Here is a 21,859-nt window from a genome sequence, read left to right on the forward strand (position 1 = left end):
CTAACCCATTTCCCTCTGACTAATGCACCTAACACTACGGGCAATTTAGCATAGCCAATTCATCTGACCTGCACATCTTTGGATTTTGGGAGGAAACCGGAGCACCCGGAGGAAACCCAGACAGACACGGGTAGAATGTGCAAATTCCACACAGACATTCGCCCGAGGCTGGAATTGAACCTGGGTCTTTGGTGCTGTGAGGCAACAGTGCTAACCACTGAGCTGCCCCATGGAATCTCTACGGTGTGCAAACTGGCCATTTTGCCCAACAGGTTCACACCGAAGAATAACCACCCAGACCCATTCCCCTACCCTATTACTCTACACTTACCCCTGTCTAATGCACCCAACCTATACATCCCTGAACACTGTGGACAATTTGCCATGGCCAATTCACCTAACCTGCACATTATTTTGGATTGTAGCAGGAAACCCACGGGGAGAATGTGCAAACTCCACACACAGTTGCCTGAGGCAGCAGTGCTAACCTGGGTCCCTGGCGCTATAAAGCATCAGTGCTAACCACTGAGCCATCGTGCCACCCCTCACGTGTACACAGTTCTGCTGTCATTGTGAATTTCTCTTTGTCATTTTTAATCTATTTGGGTCTACAGGAATTTTTAAAAGCAAAGGAAAACCTTTTGTGAGCATTAACGTATGAAATGACAGTATATTCAGTGTTTCTTTGGGCCTGTATCAATGTATGCTGAGCTCTTGGGAGCTATTAAATCATGCAATATTGCATTATGTCTGTCCCTTTTTTTTTGCATATTGTGTTAGTTCTCTTTGGTTCTGACTTGAGCATGAATAAAATGGTTACACTTTCTTATCTACTCAGCACATTCTGTCTGTTTGCAAAAGAACTTTTCCACTTTCGGTGAACAGGAAGAAAGATAGTGTGTTTTCAGAATGGTTGCAATCCTGTCACATGAATACATCAAATATTTGCAAATTTGTTTGTGACAAGCCACTGATGTATGCAAAATGATATCCATTTTGCTAACTTTGAGATCCAATCAGCCACAAGTGGCCTTGTAATACTTGGCACTGCAGTTGGCAGGAGGTTCTATAAAGAAAGGGATAAACACAGTGCTGTGGTTCTTCAGTCACCATTTAAAGCTGTGTGATGTGTTGACCAGGCTAGTGAGCCCTTTAATCTGTGCATCAGAATTTACTCTGCACCCGTTTCACACTAGTTGAAAACCTTTCTTTCTCAACTACATGCTATCCCTTGGTGACATCTGTCTTCAGATAGGAGTTACATTCAGCATACCCATATCTGCCCCTTGATCATCACATTTTAGACTCCTTTTTATTTGATCATCTTGGATAGGTCATAAGTTCCTCAGAACCTTAACTGTGGCTGAAATGTTTTATCAATTTTGTTTTGTAATATTTAGCCTCCATTGTGATGATTTCCTGACTTGTATCTCCTATACCACTCATTGAACTCGAGGTAATGCCCAAAATTGCAGAATTTTATTCTCATTCATATCAAGTACCATTCACTGAGATTCCCATCATAAATGTCTCCCACTTTTGAGCTAGAGTCGGAAATTTTGGACAGTTCCCTGACAACTTGCCTTGATAGTTACCCAGATAAAAACAAAATGCAGGCAGTTCTTTTGTCATGCAATGGCTGCGTTCTTGTGCGACCCCATGCAATATAAAAATCACACAATGAAAATAGCACTTACCAAGTGTGGTGATGCAGTTGTGTTATAGCTAACGCCCATTTTAAAAGTTTGTGCTTCAGAAACAGCACCACTGTTCATTGATTTCATTACAGCCTGTTTGCATTGACGAAATGCACATTATTGCAGACCAACCTGTATTGCAGATGCTGAAGATCTGCAATAAAAACAAAGTGCTCAAGCAATTCAGCAATTTTGGCAGCGTCTGTGGGGAGACAAAGCGAGTTAACATTTCAAGTCCAAAGTGTCTCTTCTTTGCAACTATTTAGACTGATCAAAACCAATTTTAATGCGTAGGTAACCCCAGAACTGATCCCTGAAAATCTCCTCAACCAAATCTGATTACCTCCTTTGATCTAAATCAACTACCCTCTGCCAACCCAACCACCTGACTAAACACCCCTCCCAATACCTGACTACTAACCTCTGACACGACAAAACTGACCAAATATAGCTCTCACCCCACAACCCTCCCACCACACAATTAGCCTGTGTAATTTTACCCACCCATCCATTTCTGTTGCATAAGGTAATGGTTCTGTAAGAATTAATGCTGCATTGTCAGATTAGGTGGAGCTAACCCAATGTTGTAACCAGTCTTTGGGTGGAGACAGGAGTTCTAAACCAGATTCTGGATTAGTGGTGCTGGAAGAGCACAGCAGTTCAGGCAGCATCCAAGGAGCTTCGAAATCGACGTTTCGGGCAAAAGCCCTTCATCAGGAATAAAGGCAGAGCCTGAAGCGTGGAGAGATAAGCTAGAGGAGGGTGGGAGTGAGGAGAAAGTAGCATAGAGTACAATGGGTGAGTGGGGAAGGGGATGAAGGTGATAGGTCAGGGAGGAGAGGGTGGAGTGGATAGGTAGAAAAGGAGATAGGCAGGTAGGACAAGTCCGGACAAGTCATGGGGACAGTGCTGAGCTGGAAGTTTGGAACTAGGGTGAGGTGGGGGAAGGGAAAATGAGGAAACTGTTGAAGTCCATATTGATGCCCTGGGGTTGAAGTGTTCCGAGGCGGAAGATGAGGCGTTCTTCCTCCAGGCGTCTGGGGGTGAGGGAGCGGCGGTGAAGGAGGCCCAGGACCTCCATGTCCTTGGCAGAGTGGGAGGAGGAGTTGAAATGTTGGGCCACGGGGCAGTGTGGTTGATTGGTGCGGGTGTCCCGGAGATGTTCCCTAAAGCGCTCTGCTAGGAGGCGCCAGGTCTCCCCAGTAGAGGAGACCGCATCGGGAGCAACGGACCAGGTGTATTCTGCATTGCGTGACTAGTAATGGCAGTTGTATATACTGCAATCATGCAATAAACTATCTTATTAAATAAGATAATTGCATCTTCTGTAAAGACCCTGGCCTTTCACTTACCACTGATCATAGATGAGCCCTAGATACAGTATAGACACAGGAGGTTGGTAGCAGCTATCTCAAACTATCCTTATCCTGTGCCGTGTACTGGCAAAGGTGGCAGATAGTACTAAGTGCCAGCAGTCACATTGAACAATTGGACCGCTACTCTTCATAAGTGGCAAATAATGCAATTTTTAAAAACAAAGATGCCTCTTGAGCTGATCTTCACCACAGATCTCTGCTTGGATTCCTGTGTTGAAGACATTGTTCAGGTTGTTCATCCAGAGTCCAACCTTTTGAAATATATTCAGGTCAATTAACAATTTCCTGACTGATCAGCATTGGTCATTTAATTGTGAACCTGATTGATAGCTTTGAGCAATTATCACTTGAAGGATTAAGCATACGAGATCAACTTGATCAGTGTGTGTTATTGCTACATTGACTCATGGATTGTCTCTCCGTTGCCTGCAGCTTGTTCTCCCTTACTGTATGTGCCAAACAACTCGTGGTTATGGGGTACGGTATCTGTACTCTTGATCATTCAAATTCTGCTACCTCGGATCTACAGTGAAGGCAGTCTGCCTCCTAATGCAGAACCTATGCACCAGGAAAGCAGCTGCCCACGTTAACTGACTAATATATGTGCATTGAATAACGTGAGCCAGTTCTTCATATCAAGATCTTGTTTCATTAAGCCAGTGTTTTCAGGATGTTGGTGGGATAATGGTGAAAGATGGATAACTTATTAAGAAAAGAAGCTCAAAGACTTTTCATTTTTGCTGTTTGTGGCACATTCTGGGCATCTCATGAAAGAATAAAATCACGAATATGGCAGTCCTGTCAATGGCAAACTCCAGCAAGCAGAGATGACCTTGCTGCCTTGGGCATACCTACAGGTTGGGTCTTCTTGTCTGGTGAGGTAGCTGGGCAAACGAGTAGCAGGACACCACTACAAAGATGCTCACAGATATGACAGGACAATCCTAAACATTGGTTTTTGTGCTTTTGGACTCACTAGCTGACAACAGAAAGAAATGGCATCATTGCCTCTGGGTCAATATACACCACCGTGACAAATAGTAGCTGCAGCAGCTTGAACCAACACGGCAAACACTGATACTGAGACTACTGGCAGAACCTGCCTCTTGGTCTCTTTTAGACATCTGAAAAATGCAGCATTAAAGCTACCTTATCACCAACAAACTTGATTTGCTGCATGACCAGCATCTTTTGCAGTTAGAAAACTGCCAACAATGTATTTGTTATTGAGTATTTCCACTTTTTTTTCCACTGTGTACTCCCATCCTGTCAGTAGCAATACATTGTACAGTACTTTGGGGACATCAGAGGCAGAACTGAAATCCATAAGACTATCCCAGTACCCCAATTTTTCACATTAAACTGTGAAGCAGGCACAAGAGACTGAATCACCTCCCCTGCACCAAGTTGTTACATTATGTTCCCCAAAATTGCAGAAACAGGCATTCCTTAGTCATAGAGATGTACAGCATGGAAACAGACCCACCAGTCTAACTCCTCCATGCTGACCAAATATCCTAAATTCATCTAGTCCCGCTTGCCAGCAGTAATCCCATATCCCTCTAAATCCTTCCTATTCATATTCCAATCCCAATGCCTTTTAAATGTTTAAATGCCTCTGGCACTTCCTATAGCAGCTCATTCCCATACACACACCACCCTCTGCATGAATAAGTTTTAAATCTTTCCCCCTCTCATTTTAAACTATGCCCTCTAGTTTTGGACTCCCCCAACCCTGCCATGCCCCTCATGATTTAATAAATCTCTATACGATCACCCCTCAGCCTCTGACACTCCAGGGAAAATAGCCCCAGCATATTCAGCCTCTCCCTTAGCTCAAACCCTCCAACCCTGGCAACATCCTTGTAAATCTTTTCTGAATTCTTCCAAATTTCACAACATTGTTCTGATAGGAGGGAGACCAGAATCTCACACAGTATTCCAAAAGTGGCCTAACCAATGTCCTGTACAGCAGTAACATGACATCCCAACTCCTATACTCCAATGCATTGACCAATAGATGAAAGAATACAAAACACTTTCTGCACTATCTTAACTACCAAGGAACAATGTACCTTGTTTGTTCAGCAACACTCCCCTGGACCTTACTATAAAGTGTATAAGTCTTGCCCTGATTTCCTTAATGAGCAAAGTCAACAAGTTCTCATCCTTACAAAGCTTACATGATTGCTCATGTTGAAAAGGGAGAGTGGAATATCCATTGGTGTTTACATACATAATTTAGGTTCAAAATTCAAACATTAGACCTTTCTAAAACAAGCTGCAGGTTAAAAATAGCTAAGTGTTAATAAAGCCCAAAATGCCTATATTCCAACATGGGATCGGAGTACGGACAAAGATATCAGAATCACAAGGCAACTCACCACATCCCCACTAAATTACTACTGGTTGGATGGGTGAGCCATGATTATGAAACGGCCTGCACTTTCCTCACTAGAAAAGAATGCAGGATCAACAAAGTGTACAAGGTTTCCTCCCTACTGAGGTCTGCTAGATTATCACTCTCTCTATTTTTATGGCATACAATTGGTGGTTTTCTGTTTCATAACGTGCAATTATTAAATTGTAGTAGACTCCGCTTTTTGTCTGTTTACCCGTCATTATGATATTAAGATTCAAGAACACACAAGTTGTTTATGTGCAAAGAATTGGTAATTTGTTTGTTGTGACAAGCCATTGATGTATGCATAATGGTATGCATTTTGCTGACTTTTTGAAATCCAAATTGAATTGGATATTGTTCTCTTGATTTAACTTTCAACTGTAATAGTCGTCATTTATCATTGTTTCAGATTGAGAATTTCTGAGTCCCATTGAGAAAGCGATGAAAATCATGTTCACGGTGTGGCTTGTTCTTCTGCTTGCTGCAAGTGAAAGTTTGCAACAGGGTCCACCAGAGAAACTCCACAGTAAGTTATATATTTCTGTCAGTGAATATTTCTAAACTAAATATAACTTTTATTACCTTCATTGCTGTTAGTTTTAAGATAGAATATCATTATTACCTCCAAACTTGGTGTTGATGGTGCTGATTTGTGCTAAACAATTTCTGCTAGTGTTCTTGTATTTTAGTTTAACCATCTTCTGCTAAAGTTATAGTAATATTTAAAAATTAGTTTGGTCAGCAGAATGACACTGTCAATCATATTATCAGACAGTAAATGTATATAAAGGTGTCAAGTGCATTGCCATGTATATTTAGTGATTTTTAAAATTCCATTGAAGTAGGAAACTCGTTGGCCGCCATGCCGGCATCTTCCTCACATTGCACTTAGTGAACATCAAAAGTGTATTGAGTCTGAGATAACATTTCAAATTCCAGGCGTGATTATTGGATGTAGAGGCAGTTCCGAGAAGATTTACTAGACTAATTCCTGGAATGGTGAGGTTGTTTTTATGAGGGCATTGGACAAGCTAGACCTCTGTCCATTGAGGCAGTTCCGAGAAGATTTACTAGACTAATTCCTGGAATGGTGAGGTTGTTTTTATGAGGGCATTGGACAAGCTAGACCTCTGTCCATTGAGATTTAGAGTAAGAGATAACTTGATTAAAACATAAGATCCTGAGGCGTCTTGGCAAGATAGATGTGGAGAGGATGTAGCCTTTTGAGGGAGAATCTAGGAATTAGAGGTCACTACTTAAAAATCAGGGGTCATAAAATTAAATAGAAACGTGGTGAACTTTGTTCTGAGGGTCATGATCTTTTTGGACTCTTCCTGAAAACGTGGTGGAAACAGAGTCCTTGAATATTTTCCAAGCAGAGATTGTAGAAGTTTTGTTAAGCCAGCTGTTGGGGTAGATGGGATTATGGGTCTGAGGTTACAGTCCGATCAACAATGTTCTCATTGAATTGTGAGGGTCTGAATGGCCTACTCTGTTTCTATTTTGTATGGCTGTATGTAAAGTACCCTTTTTTTTTAAAAGAGAATCCTTACAGTGTGGAAACAGGCCCTTTTGGCCGAACAAGTCAACACCGACCCTCCGAAGAGTAACCCACCCAGGCCCATTCCCCATCCTACATTTTTACCCCTGACTAATGCACCTAACCGACATGTCCCTGAACACAATGGCCAATTTACCTAACCTGCACATCTTTCGATTGCGGGAAGAAACTAACACAGATACTAGGAGAATGTGCAAACTCTACACAGACACTCGCCCGAGGCTGGAATCGAAACCAGGTCCCTGGCGCTGTAAGGCAGCAGTGCTAACCACTGAGCCTCTGTGCTTGCGAGAAATATCATTTTGTTTTTCAGTTTTTGATAAATTGCAATGATTTTCTTTTAGAAGTAGCCAGCTTACATTTAGCAGCCAAAATGGTCTGCTGTCACTTTTCTATTTTGTGGGTTTATCCGGGATGGATGATGGTCCAAAGTTGTACGATGTCAATCTGTTTTTTTTTTCTGCTCATTTTCATACCAGTGCATTTATTGTCTCGCACTTTTTATGTGCTATCTTGCTGCCCATAATCAGTATGCTCTATTTGGAAATAAGCTTTTCTTTCTTACCCTTGTTCAAATTAAATAATTCAACAGCAACCTTTTATAACTTTAAAAGCAAAGACTATTTATTTTCACACGTTTCCATAGTAATTACAACACCGCATAAACTTGGTTTTGCACACACACACACACCAATCTCAAGGAGATTGAGTAAAGATAAATGTACAGATCAGTTAAAACCAGGTTAACATATTTTCATAAAATAAAGGACTGCAGATGATGGAGCTCTGAAACAAAAACAGAAATTTCTGACAAAACTCAGCAGGTCTGGCAGTTTCCATGAGAAGAAAGAGTAACGAAACTCAAAACATTAACTCTGCTTTCTCCCTAACAGATACTGCCAGAGCAATTTCTGTTTTTGTTAACAGGTTCTTAACTCAGCTTAATTTTTATTATCTCCCGTCTCTGATATGGTAAGCCTATGGTGTCTTGAATAGATGTAATCCTTTACAAGTCAGGATCTTGTAAAGTGAAAGGCTGACAGCAGGTTGTGAGCTTTCTTGGAGATGAATATGTAGAAGCTTAATTTTCAGATGACCTTTAGCCTGGAGCAAGTTATATACTTTCTGTCTGATGGCCTACAGCTTCTTTTCCAGATTGGCTGAACTGGTAGGTTTCTCTGCACACAACTCCCTAATTGATCTTTTTAATCGAATGTGGATGGTTATGGCTGTCTAATCTTGTAGCTTTTCTCAATTTCAAGGTCTTTTTGAAATAATGGGCTGTGTTTATGTTGGTTCTGTGTTGTAGTTTTATATGGGTGTTCACTAAAAATAAAACATCTTTTTAATTGGTTAGAGAATGATGTTGACTGGTATCGTTATGGGATGCTCTTTATTCCATCTTGACACAGGATAATCATTCTAAGCCACAAAAGAAGTCTGGTAACCTTTTTAGTAGCCATTTTTGACAGCGTTTTTGTCCAGACTTCTTTAAAAAATGGATTGAATTTCAGAATATGATCTACTTGAACAGGGTGTAACACCTGCCAGAAATGAGCAATCAGGCACAATATGCCTCTTCAAATATTGGGGGTCAAATAAGAACAAATGAAATAATGGGAATGCCTTTATCACCTGATGAATTTGTGAATTAAACTTGTTTTTAAACCAAGGTAACACCGGGTGCTAAAATGTAAGATAAAGGTGAGTGGTGAAGCAAACTAGTGGAATCATCTGGCTTTTAAAAATCATTTGCAGTCATGCGCAGAATGTCGTCGACAGTTCTGGTCACTGCAGTATGAACAGATATTGTAGCTGTTGGAAAAAATAGAGAGGAGCATTCAGATATTTGTGGGAACGGAGGGCATGTATTGTGAGAAGTGATTACGTCAATGGGATAATTTCCCACTGGAAAAGAAAAGGATGAATAGTAATATGGTGGAATCAGATTCTGATGGGATTAGATAATGTAAACTGTGAAAAGTTGTTTTATCTTGCCCAGAATTAGTAGAAACCGAGGGCAAGAGCTGTACATGACCAATCTCTAGAAACATCAAAGATCAAACAGTAAATTATATGGAACTGACATCTCAGCAGACATGGGAGACAGTTGGTATTGATTTTATTCATTTGTCATTTTGATATCTTTCAGAAACTAATAGTTTGGTTTACAGTGACCAAATAGATTTGAAAATCACACAACACCAGGTTATAGTCCAACAGGTTTAATTGAAAGCACTAGCTATCGGAGCACCGCTCCTTCATCAGGTGGTTGTGGAGGGCACAATTGTAAGACACAGAATTTATAGCAAAAGTTTACAGTGTGATGCAACTGAAATTATACATTGAAAATACCTTGATTGTTTGTTGAGTCTTTCATCTGTTCGAATACCATGATAGTTTCACTTCTTTCATATGTAAATCACAAAACTTTTTTTTAAAAGTTACATTCTCAGGTTAACTGTAACAATTGGTGTTAGCCAGATAATATGTTGAAGGTGTTAGCCCCATGTGTTCTCGGTCTGTGCCATAATGTTTAGACTGATTCTAATCTTAAAAAGTGAGTTAATAGTCTTACATGGATACATGCAGTTTTTGAGCAAAGTACACTGTAACTCTGCAAGTACAAATTCACCCCACAAACGTATATGTAGATGTGTGCATGTGGGTTTTTGTGTGTGTGTGTGTGTGTGTCTGTCTGTCTGTCTGTCTGGGATGGGGGGTTGTGAGTGTGAGAGAGAGTGTATATGTGTGTGTGTGTGTGTAAAGTGGTCTACGTCTGTGAGAGGATGCATTTGTGAGTGTGGGAGTGTGTGTGTCTGTGTATATGTGTGTCCATGTGTGTGGGTGTGTATAGGAGTGCCTGTGGGTGTGTGTACAGTGCAATGGTGGTCACCTGCAATGTGACATGAACCCAGGGTTCCGGTTGAAGCCCTCCCTATGGATACGGAATTTAGCTATCAGCCTCTGCTCAGCCACTTTTCACAGCTGCCTGTCTCTAAGTCCTCCTTGGAGGATGGTCACCCGAAGGTCCGAGGTTGAATGTCCTGGACCGCTGAAGTGTTCCCCAGCCCGGCTTTCAGGACAACTCCATACAACCCTGTCACGGTAGGCACTGCAAGACGTGTCAGAGTGTGGACATGGATACCACCATTACACATGGGGACACCTCCCACCATGTACGTGGCAGGTATTCATGTGACTCAGCCAGCATTGTCTATCTTATACGCTGCAGGCAAGGATGCCCTGAGGCATGGGACATTGGGAAACCGAGCAAAGGTTATGGCAACGGATGAATCGGCACCGCAAACAATCAACAGACAGGAGTGTTCCCCTCCCAGTTGGGGAACACTTCAGTGGTCCAGGACATTTGACGTCGGACCTTCGAGTGACCATCCTCCAAGGCCCGCTTCGGGACAGACTGCAGCAAAAAGTGGCAGAGCAGAGGCTGACAGCTAAGTTTTGCACCCATAGGGAGGGACTCAACCGGGACCTTGGTTTAAACCCACATGCACACATATACATATGTTTGTGGGGTGAATTTGTACTTGCAGAGTTACATTGTACTTTGCTCAAAAACTGCATGAATTCATGTAAGACTCTGTGAACTCACTTTTAAATTAGAATCAGTCTAAGCATTGTGGCACAGACCGAGAACACAGGGGGTTAACACCTTCAACATATTATCTGGCTGACACCAATTGTTACAGTTAACTTGAGAGTGTAACATTTTAAAAAGAAGTTTTGTGATTTACATATGAAAGAAGTGAAACTATCATGGTATTTGAACAGATGAAAGACTCAACAAACAATCAAGGGTATTTTTCGATGTATAATTCCAGTTACATCACACTGTAAACTTTTGCTATAAATTCTGTGCCTTACAATTGTGTCCTCCACAACCACCTGATGAAGGAGCGGCGCTCCGAGAGCTAATGCTTCCATTAAACCTGTTGGACTATAACCTGGTGTTGTGTGATTTTTAAACTTTGTACACCCCAGTCCAACACCGACATCTCCAAATCACAAATAAATTTGAGCCATGCTGACTGGTGAGTGACATAGAAGGACCAGATGACTGTGGACTTAATGAGGTATCTCTAGCCTTGTGCCTGTGTCTGTTGTGGATAATTGAAAAAGATTAATTGTTATAATTAGTCAGCAACCCTGTTTTTATTGCATCATGCAATGACCAGGATGGTCAAAGGTGAACCTGATGGACTGCATTATTTGTTCATGGATCAATTGCTTCAACAAAATCAGGTTACTTGGTGTCTCTGAATAAAAATTACTGAGCTAAATGATAAAGGAAAGTCCCTGTTTTAATCCAAAATTATCAACATATCAAATCTTGGCTGGGATGTTGTTAGAATTTAGCTTCAGACTGAGACCCAAATAAATATTATTCTTGTAGTTGCTAATTGGAAACATTAAACTATGGATCATTTATGATGTTGGAATTAAATTAATTGCAATTGTTTCCCTGATCAAATAGGTCATAGTTCATGCATGAAGCACAAATATGTGCAGGCAATGTATTGATTGTTATAAGGTATCTATATAATTACACATTTCTATTGGGGTGACTGGTCATATTCACATAAAGAATAGTAAAAGGAGAAAATTAGTACCAGGGAGGGATAAGCAAGTTGATATTAGTCACATGAGAAATCACCACCTACAATAAGGAGAAAACTATAAAATTTTGTGCTATCCTTGTGGATATTTTTACAGAACTGTCAATAGAGGGACAAAAGTATCTCAATAAACAGATTGAAAATGCTATCAATGGAGCAAAGACTATGAAATCTATTGCGGATAAAAGTGACCAACAACATCAGGAGTATCTACGACGTTTGGAACAAACCAGCAAACAAAAGGAGGTATTGTGCTCTATTCTACTGATTGCCGTGGTTAAATATTACTTGTGCAATGCACCCAGTTTTAATTCAATCTGCCTAATGGTAATGTTTCAGCAAAGGGCTGCCTACTGATTTATACTCACCAACGGAAAGTTAAAACCAGATGAGTCAAAAATGATTGTCAACCATAATTCCAGCCAAGCAAGTTAGAATAAAATTGGAACCAAAGTTGTGTGACTGCAGAGCATTTGTCAGTAAGCATGCAATTGTTTCCTCCCTGGATGTGGTGTGAGAGGTGGTGTGAAGGCAAAGTAATGCAGTGAGTTAGACCCGGAGAGTAACTCTCCCCTTTCTCACCACCCCAGTTATGAACTGCTGGGCAACAAGTTCCACCAAGGACTATCTCAACTTGCCAGGAATTGATACTGTTAAGTGATCAATTAATGGCTATTTAAGAGCCTTTCAATTATCCACAACAGATACAGGCACAAGGCTAGAGATACCTCATTAAGTCCACAGTCATCTGGTCCTTCTGTGTCACTCACCAGTCAGCATGGCTCTTCCCTGGCAGGTGAGAAAGACCTGCCTGCTAGGTGTATTGTGTGGGGTGAAGGTACAGGGAGCTGGTACAGGTCTCCAGTAGCCCCAGTCTGGGAATAGTTGGGGTCATGGATGTGGGGCAAGTGGTGGCCTCTGAAAGCCACCCTAAAGTAAATGACCATATTTCCAAATTTCTTCTATTGGCATTACAGTGGGCAAGAAGGAAATTCACAACCATAATTAATACTATTATGTCAGTGTTCCATGCCCACATCTTGTGCCTTTTTCCATTGTTTTTCTCCAAGTGTGGGATGAAATAATTTTCTCAGTCAGCGCATTAAGTGTTGATAGGTGAAAAGGGAGGGGTGTATTGAGCTTATCCCAGTCCCTGACACTAATCACCCAGGTCACCAAAAGCTGCTGGTCCAGTTTCCAAGTCCATCGGTCAACGGTTTACTCCTTGGGGAAATCCTGCAACAATCAAGTAATTCCTTATCTTCTCGGGGACCTGTATCAGCATTGGTGCTTCATAGCTGTCAAATGCAAGGGAGGAATGGCAAGTCCAAACAACCGAGCCATTTGGGGATCCTGCTGATCACCTTGCCTTAAAAGAGGCAGATGTTTTGTTACCTTCCACACAATGACCCTGGTCTGGAATGCTCAGCACCTCTGAATTAAACTTTGTGACCTTTTTTTATCTTTTGGCTCTTTAGATGATATGAAACATGAATCCAGGAAGTTCCTAATGTGGGGAGAGTTCATTCCCTTGACTCTTTCTGATATTAGAACCATTTTGGGGACAAATTGCAATTTTTTCCTACTCTTGACCCCAGTGTAAATTTGTAGCCACTAATTCATTCCTCCCCAGATTTCCATCACTGAGCTTCTAAGGCCTGACTTCTGTCTTCAATTGCGTTAGTATAAGCTAAGAGTAAGGGAGTGAGACTAATTGTAAAGTTCTTTCAAGGAGTCAAGACAAGCTGTGTGAAGTAGTAATTTTGTTTTTCTGGTTTGAATGCCCAGTCTGATGGAATGAGACATCCCCTGTCATCCTTTATTTTCTTTTTTTTTCTTTTTTTTTTCTTTTTTCTTTCTTTTTTCTCTTTTTTTTTTGGTGTGTGTGTGCAGGTGTGAGACACAGTGAAAGACACAAAGTGCACCAATCTTTATTCAATTTCCACCACCAGGAAGATAGGAAAACACCCGGGTGGCCAGTGACAAACACTGCCCTTCGCATCAAAGGGCAGTGCTGTGTGATCAAAACAGTGAAGGGGTGGGTAGGGACTAAATCAAAATAGAGTTGGAGGGAGAAATGATGCACTCCACTCCCTGCGGCGCCCACCTCTCCTGTCATCCTTTATAATGGTTTTAATTGATATTGGTACATGTGATTTCAGTCAACTTCATTCCAAAAAAAGGACTGTATAATGCAACCTATAAATGAGCAGAAAGTTCCAATGAGGTTTTAATTGAAAAAGTGGTTCATTAGGTAACAATGATGCTTGTCTTGAACTGAGGTTAATGTACATTGTCTGTTAAGTAAAGAGGTATTTAATCTTTATTCAACTTTTTGTGGAGTTAACCAAAAGTCTTTAATCATTACTTTGACATCACATGCACAAAATTGCCAACAACACCATCCCTCTCTAGGGCAAATGTGTTAACTTGATATAAAAAGCTGAAAATGCTTAGGCTGATATAAAAAGCTGAAAATAGTTGTATTTGAGCTTATTATTTACACATATGCTGCAGTATCAAAATTGCTAAATGGCTATTGGTTTTCTAATATTAACCAGGAAGCTCTGATAGCTGCTAAAGATGCTCAGAAAAAGCTGACTAATGCTGAGCAATGTCAATCAAAGGAAGGTCTATGGGAAGACTGTAAGCCATGCTTGAAGCAAACGTGCACTCAGTTTTACTCGAGAGTTTGCAGAAGGGGCTTTGCTATGGTTGAGAAAGATGTAAGTACTGTAATGTTGTAAGACACTTGTAAAATTTTTACAACTTTATAAAATATTTATTGCTGATCTGTAGTAAATGTTTCGGAACATGGTGGTTTAAAATGTGTGCTGTTTAGTATGATGGGCCAGTTGACTTCCTTTAAACAATTGCTTGAAGAGGAAATGTGAATCCCTTTATTGATTTGATTTGACTTTTTCCACTTCATGGAAAATCTATTTGGGGCAGTGACACATACCAATAATAGTATCGGGAAGGATTGAGAGGCTGAGTCTCTTTTGACTCCAGGAAAGGAAGCTGACCGGTGAAAAGTTTGGATGGACAGACAAGATCACCAGAAGCAACTAATTATGAGAGGCACCAATTCAGAATATACTATACCAAAACGTGACAAGAATGGGGAGCTCCCCATCATTGGAAGTGATGGGAAGTGCTTAAAGAGAGTAGTTTAGAGGCACTTGAGACAAGAATATGAGGGAGATGGGAATAAACAGTTACAATGATAGTTTTAAATATGGAATCTTCACATGGAGAGTAAACAAACTGGCTAAGCAGAATGGTCGGTTTATCTCTGCATACAATTTTGTAGGATATAATGAGGTGATTATAAAGTAACAAAAAATGCAGCTGAATAAAATTGGTTTTAGAATAACAACATTTGATAATAGCAGAGCCTGTAGAGCTTGATTGCACACAGTGTTGGGTGAATGTTCCAGCCCTTGGCAGAATCAAGCAGAAGCAGTGTGAGGCATTCGCTCAAGAAACTGGAATTAGAATTTTTCAAAATTTATTAGAATTTCCCATCCAGGGCCAATGGCACTCTCAGCATGGACAGGCTGAGCATTGTTAGAAACAGCAAGAAGTTGAAGCATACTGGAGGCCTGTTTACATTGTAATTCTAACAAATTTCTTTTCGTCAAAGGACATTTTGTTGTGGATGAGGATCAGCAGCCAAACACCCTAGTTTAATTTAAATATACTGAAGGTGGTTGAAACCATGAAATAACAGTCTGCTGTAAAGATCCAAGTGAATGCTAAATGTGATCCAGATTAGTGTCTCACGTTTAGTATCTCCTGATAAAAGAAGAATCCTGAACCTAAGTGCGTAAACTGAAAATAGAAGAAACATAAATTCAGGTTGAAGCAGACATCGAAGTAGTAACAAAAAAATTTGATATTTTTCAATTAGAACAAAACAGGCATAAAAATGCTGGAGAAACTGAACAGATCTGGCAGCATCTATGGAGAGAGAAACTGTTCAAGTTCATAATCATTCCATTGATATTCCAAAAATTAGCTCTGATGATCTAATTATAGAGATGTCTGAAAGGTTCAACTCCTATAGTTAATGTCAGAAACACTAATCTTATTTTTTTAAAATAAGGAGCTTCTCCGCTCTTGAAGAGAACAAACCTTAACAATAATAGTCAGTTTTGCTGACATCCCATTTCAAAACTGCATTTTTCCCTGTCTATTTTCTTACCAAATCTTGTCTAACTCACTCAGAATTGCTGAGGTCTAATGTTTTTTGTATAAATGCAAAGTCCTCCCAAAGTGTTAGTGGATTGTTGGGCGTCACAAATCTCATGATGATGACTAATAGCCTAGATGTTGAAGCCGTGGCAAACTGCAACATTGAGTTGATTCAACACATTGAATTATCCATTATAATCAATTTAAACTCTGTTGTCTATCAGCAGTGAGCAGTAAAAGCAGAAGAGAAGTGACCTCTGATTGGAGGAACAATTTTTGAGAATTTAGGTGCTTGAAATGGGTTGTGCGGTGTTTTCTGGTCCATAGGATACCTGTTAGACAAGCCTTGTCGATAAGATTCAGTGGCAACCAACCACTAACCCATCAGTCTGTCTCTATTTAAGATTTATTACATTGTAATATCCATAGTAAAGAAGTGTGAACACACTCAGAATTTATCTTTAGTAAGAAATAAATTATTACACCTCGATAAATTGCAATACTTGCTTGCACATTTTATGAGCTATTAATTTCTTTTCTTAAATCTTCTGTGGGTTTGCTAAAACAGCAGTGCTGAGGTAACTGAATAGATCTCCAGATACTTTAATTTATCATTCCTGCTAATTTGAAATGAGACAGCGATTTTTAAGCATAGGATAGTCTCACCATTCAACTTTGGAATCTCATTACTTATCTTCTTTAACAGGTAGAAAGGTTCTTTAATGACACACCACTGACTTCTGTATGGGTCAATGGGGACAAATTTGACTCCCTGGTTGAAAAGAATGCAGAGCAGGGTCAACAGTTCGAACACGTTGAAAGACAGTACGAAGACATCGATGAAATGTTCAGAGAAAGCATGAGGGCCTTTGATGGAACAGACAGACTGATTGACCGCCCCTTCGGCCATTTTGGAATTTTCCCAAGGCATTTTTCGTTATTCCCAGATTCATCTTTTTCCCCCTTTAGGCATTCCATGTTCGATAGCCATGGGATGCTTTCCTCTTTCTTTGAGATGACTCAGCGAATGTTTGAGAGATTCCACAAAATTATGCACGATGCTGAATTGAATAAAGGAATTTTTCACAATATAGGTAAGAAATATAGATGCAAAGACCAGTGTTGAAGATGACAAAGTCTAAAGAGGTGTAGATGGCTTAAGTTGGTGGGCAAAAACTAGCAGATGAAAAACAGTGTTGGGAAATAAGAGCTAATGTATTTTGGCAGGATGCATAGGCCTCGTTCCATCTTAAACACAGAGTGTGAGAAGCCATGTAAAAATACTAAAAATTGAAGAAATCAGGTGAGTATCAAAAACATTTTAAACAGAATATTTAATGTTTGGAGAGTGTCATTTTGGCAGGGGATAGAATCAAGCTTTTGTGCCCACTTGACCTAAAATGCACCACTAGCTAAGGTGGCATTTGAATGCATCTCCCCCGGGTATTTAGATCATGTGTTACACTATTGTTATACCGCCATCATCCACATACAGCCTCCCTTAAGAACAGCTACAGTCATTGAGACTACAGGCAGAGAGCTGTGATTGCAGGTCCTGATCATGTAAACATGTAGTGTCAGCTACCTGCAGTAATGTTGGTGCTGACCAAACATTCCCAGGAAGAATCAAGCAGGCATCTTTGGGTCAGGTCTAAAATACACTCTACAGAATTCCCAGTATCTGACTTGCTTTTGTAACCTTGGTATTTATGTGGCTTCTCCAGTTCAGTTGCTGGTCAGTAGTCACTTCCAGGATGTCGTTGGTGTGACATTTAGGGGAGGTGGTTACATTCACCATTGGTGCAGATGGTACTTGTCTTAAACTTCGGTAGTGTGAATGTTACTTACCACTTATTATCCCAAGGCTGAACTTACTGCATAGGAACACTTCAATGTGTGACAAGTTATGAATGGTGCTGAACATTATTGAATTATTAGCAAACATTATCACTTCTAACCTTGTGATGGAGGGAAGGTTATTGCTCAAAAGCAATTGAACGTTTTGAGCCTAAGACTCAACCAATAGGAACTCGTGCAGTGATGTCCCAGGACTGAGATGATTGACCTCTATCAATCACAGCCATCTTCCTTTGTGCTTTGACCAGCTGAGAATTTTTCCCCATTAAATCAATGTTGCTAGGGTTCCTTGATGCCGCACTCTGTCAAACCTGCCTTGAGAAGCCACTCTCACCTCTCCTCTGGAGTTTGGATCTTTTTCACCATGTTTGATCCAAGGCTGTAATAAAATATGGAGCTGCATGTTCATGGCAGAACTCAAACTATGTAGCAGTGAGCAAGTTACTGATGTGGAAGTGCTATCAAAGTAGCACTTCCACAATCATTGATTCCATCCATTACTTTGATGTTTGCGAGGAAATTGGGGCACTAGTCAGTCAGATTAGGTAGGTTGTACTCCTTGTGAATAGGATATTTTGCTTGCCTTTTGTAAACAGGACATGACTGGGTGTTTTTCCACTTTACTGGGTAGATGTCAGTGTTGTAACTGTACTGGAACAGCTTGGTTAAGGGTGTGGCAAGTTCTTCATTAACTTTTTCAGGGCCTATAACACCATGAGACATTTGCCCGGCAGGAGACATTCCTGTGGAAAATGCCTCCTGCAGGATCTGGGATTTAATTCCAATGGGCTTCCTAATAATGGCCACAATAGGGTTGCCCCTGGCTTCCTAGCTGTCGGATGGAATCACTGCCACAACTATTAAGTTCTGGCCAATGGTTTCACTTAATAAAGGATTAAAGCAAAATGAGTCATTGTGCAAAGAATCGCAGCTTAAACCTTCTCCACCAGATAAGAAAGTTGTTATAAAAAGTTGTCATCAAAATGGAGAGCAGTCAATGCAGATCTCCATAGGGAAAGGCCAATGTTATTGAATTGTTTTGAGAAAATAACAAAAGATATTTAAGAATATTGCAGTGGTCAAACTCTGATTTCCAAAAATCCTTTCATAAGCTTTGTGCTTTGACCAGCTGAGAATTTTTCCCCATTAAATCAATGTTGCTAGAGTTCCTTGATGCCATTGTAGCCTCCTGACTGTTGTGAAGTCAGTGAACAAGCAGCAGTGTGGATAATAAACTATGTTAGAGAAAACAGACATTTTAAGAGTTTAAAGGTAGTTTCACAAAAGGATCAGTGGTAGGAACACTTGTTTAACATTTTACATGTATTACTAGTTCCAGAATCAAAATAATTTAAGTCCAAAGTGCATAGCTGACTGCAAGCTGGTGTTTAGTTTGTACGGTCAAGAACTGCAACTTCCTTTGGGAAGAATTGCAGAACAGCATGTAAATGACAACAAACTATCAGAAGGTAGATAAATATGAAATGGCTCATTTTGCATAGAAGAATACAGAGGGGACATAATCCTTGTAAAGTAAGCATCTAAGACAGGAGAAGGAATGATCTGTGGGTGTAGATGCCTATATGTCACTAAAAGTAGCTATTCATGTTAATTAGGCTTTTTAAAAATATAAAACAAACAAAATGTCCATTTATTTGAAGGGATAAGAACTAAAAAAGACAAGTTAATGTTTCTTTTCAGAATTTTTCATTAGTCCACATTTGCAAATCCTGTGAACAACCTGGGCTCTGTGTTGTAACAATGATAATGGAATCACTGGACAAGAAAAGATTTGCTAAAATTAAACTAAATCTGAAAAGTTGGAACTATCAGGATAGATTGAACAAGCTCGTTCCTCGAGAAAGGGAAAAATTTGAAGAGTGACTTGGTTAGAGTCCTTTCAGGTTTATATATAAGGTTTGATTGGGTGGAGGTAGAGAAGGTGTTTTCACTTGGCAGCAGGACCATAACTAGGCACCATATATACAAGATGGTCACTGAAATCCAAAGTGGAAGTCAGGAGAAGCTTTTTGCTCAGGTTGATTTTGAATTGGGAATATATGACCACAAAGAGTAATTATAACAAAATCAGGGGAAAGCTATTTAAAAAGGAGTAAGAAACAGTTTTATGAAACATAAAAGGCAGCATGAACTTGGTTAAATAAAAACAGAAAATGCTGGAGAAACTGCAAACATCTGAAAGCATCTGTCAAGAGTGAATCAGTTAGTATTTCTAATTCACTGACGTCTTCAGATCCCTGTTGGGTCTGTTGACTAAATGACTGACTGTTTCTATGGTCACCCTGTTATAGAAAGGATATTATTAAGCTAGAGAGGGTTCAGAAACAATTTACCAAGATGTTGCTGGGCAGGGAAGGTTTGAGTAATAGAAAGAGATTGGATAGGCTGGGTCATTTTGCTGGAGTGTAGGAGGTTGAAGCGTGACCTTGGTTTCTAAAATCAGAGGGGTTTACATAGGGTGAATGGCAGGTGTATTTTCCCTATCGTGGGCAGTTTCAAGTCTAGGGGCCATATGTTTAAGATGAGAGGAGAGAGATTTTTAAGAAAAGCATGAGGAACAAGTGTTTTTGCACTGTGGTATCGTGTGTGGAATGAGCTGCCATAGGAAGTGGTGGAAGCAGGTACAGTTATAATGTTTAAAATACATTTGGATAAGTACATGAATAAGAAATGTTTGGAGATTTATGGGCTAGGTGCAGGCATGTGGTACTGGTTTAGTTTGGGATTATTGTCAGCATGGACTGGGTGGACCGAAGTGTCTGTTTCTGTGCTCTGGAACTCTATGCATTCTGTTAACTCAGATAATTTATTGTCATAACCATTCAACTTTTTTTCTCTTATTTTGCACTTCTTTTCATAAGAATCAAATATGACAAATTCAACAGAAGGAGGGGATCAGTACATCTGCCGTGAAATACGTCGCAACTCTTCTGGGTGCATGAAACTTTCAGATAAGTGTGAAAAATGCAAAGAACTTATGTCCCTAGGTAATTTTAAAGTATTCAAGCAATTAAATCATAAAAGAAAATGAAGCTAACAAAATTCCAATATATAAGATTTATATTTGTGGTTGAGGCCATTTATTTGTTTTGTTATCTTTAAGAAGTTTTCATGCATTTTAAAAACATGCAATGTTAATATTAGCTTTTGCTTAGTGACATACCTTTGGCTGAAGTGTCTCGACCTCTTGTTAACCAGGCTGTGACTTTGATGTATTATGGAGCAAGTTATGCATCGCTTTTGTGGATGGAGAAGATCCCATGGCATTCTTTTGAAGACAACCAAGGAAACTTTCTTTGTTTACTGGCTATTATTTATCCATCATCACTGTCAAAATCATTAAAACAAACTGTTTATCATTATCTGTAGCCATATAATGCATCCTTTTCCTTTTCTCATTTGGCTGCCTTCTGTATTATTTTTAATTAAATTCTACTTGAGAAAGACAAAGAAATTGGCAGGGTGGTGCCTCGCACATTAAGAATTAGGTGAAGATGAAGGAAAAGATAATTGCTTAATCCAAAATTATATAACTGCTAAATTATTGGCAGTTCCTCCTTGTCTGTTTCTGTCTGTGTAATGGGTGGTGTTTTGAATTCCAAACAATTAGGCATGTCCGTCCATTTTAAGTTGGGGGAGGAAAGAAAATGATGTGAGAATTAAAGATCTCTAATAAACTGAATCATAACTTTGAAATATAGTTTAGTTATTTTTTTTTCAAGTGTCTGAATCAGAAACCAAGATGTGGGGTGATAGTTACACATCACATCTTGGACCTCTTTTCTATCTCCTCCCAGGAGACCATTCTTCACAATGAGTAGCTAAACCCTGCTCTGAGGAGAAATTTATTTCAAAAATACTAGCTGCAAGCCAGACTGAATGAATTAGTGCTGCATTGCTAGTTTTCCTACATTCAGCTAGATATTGTTTCAGTGTAATTTTGAACATGTTTTGTGATAATTCAACTTTAATTCTGATGTTAAATGTGACAGTCTATGTACTGTACAGTGGTTGGAATGAGCAAACATGCTGTCCTAGCCAACTGCCACTTTCTGTGAAAGAACTTTTTGTTTTAAATTTGAAGTGTGAAATTCAGGGAATTTAAATTT

The 21,859-nt window shown here is 39.8% G+C and overlaps 1 protein-coding gene across 3 annotated transcripts in view; it reads left to right on the forward strand.

Annotated features, from left to right (window-relative positions):
• clu (clusterin) overlaps positions 1-21,859 on the forward strand; it is a 35,286-nt gene that overhangs the window by 6,061 nt on the left and 7,366 nt on the right. For all 3 annotated transcript variants that reach the window (XM_043685127.2, XM_043685136.2, XM_043685133.2), the window contains exons 2-6: positions 5,887-6,003; positions 11,773-11,921; positions 14,237-14,401; positions 16,579-16,966; positions 20,612-20,737. In XM_043685127.2, coding sequence (XP_043541062.1) covers positions 5,919-6,003; positions 11,773-11,921; positions 14,237-14,401; positions 16,579-16,966; positions 20,612-20,737 — 913 coding nt within the window. In that variant the 5' untranslated portion in view covers positions 5,887-5,918. The remainder of the gene's footprint in view (positions 1-5,886; positions 6,004-11,772; positions 11,922-14,236; positions 14,402-16,578; positions 16,967-20,611; positions 20,738-21,859) is intronic.

This window comes from Chiloscyllium plagiosum, unplaced genomic scaffold (genome assembly GCF_037043375.1).
Source record: "Chiloscyllium plagiosum isolate Xiang-an unplaced genomic scaffold, Cpla_swu_hap1 HiC_scaffold_3, whole genome shotgun sequence".
In the NCBI taxonomy this organism is placed as follows: domain Eukaryota; kingdom Metazoa; phylum Chordata; class Chondrichthyes; order Orectolobiformes; family Hemiscylliidae; genus Chiloscyllium; species Chiloscyllium plagiosum.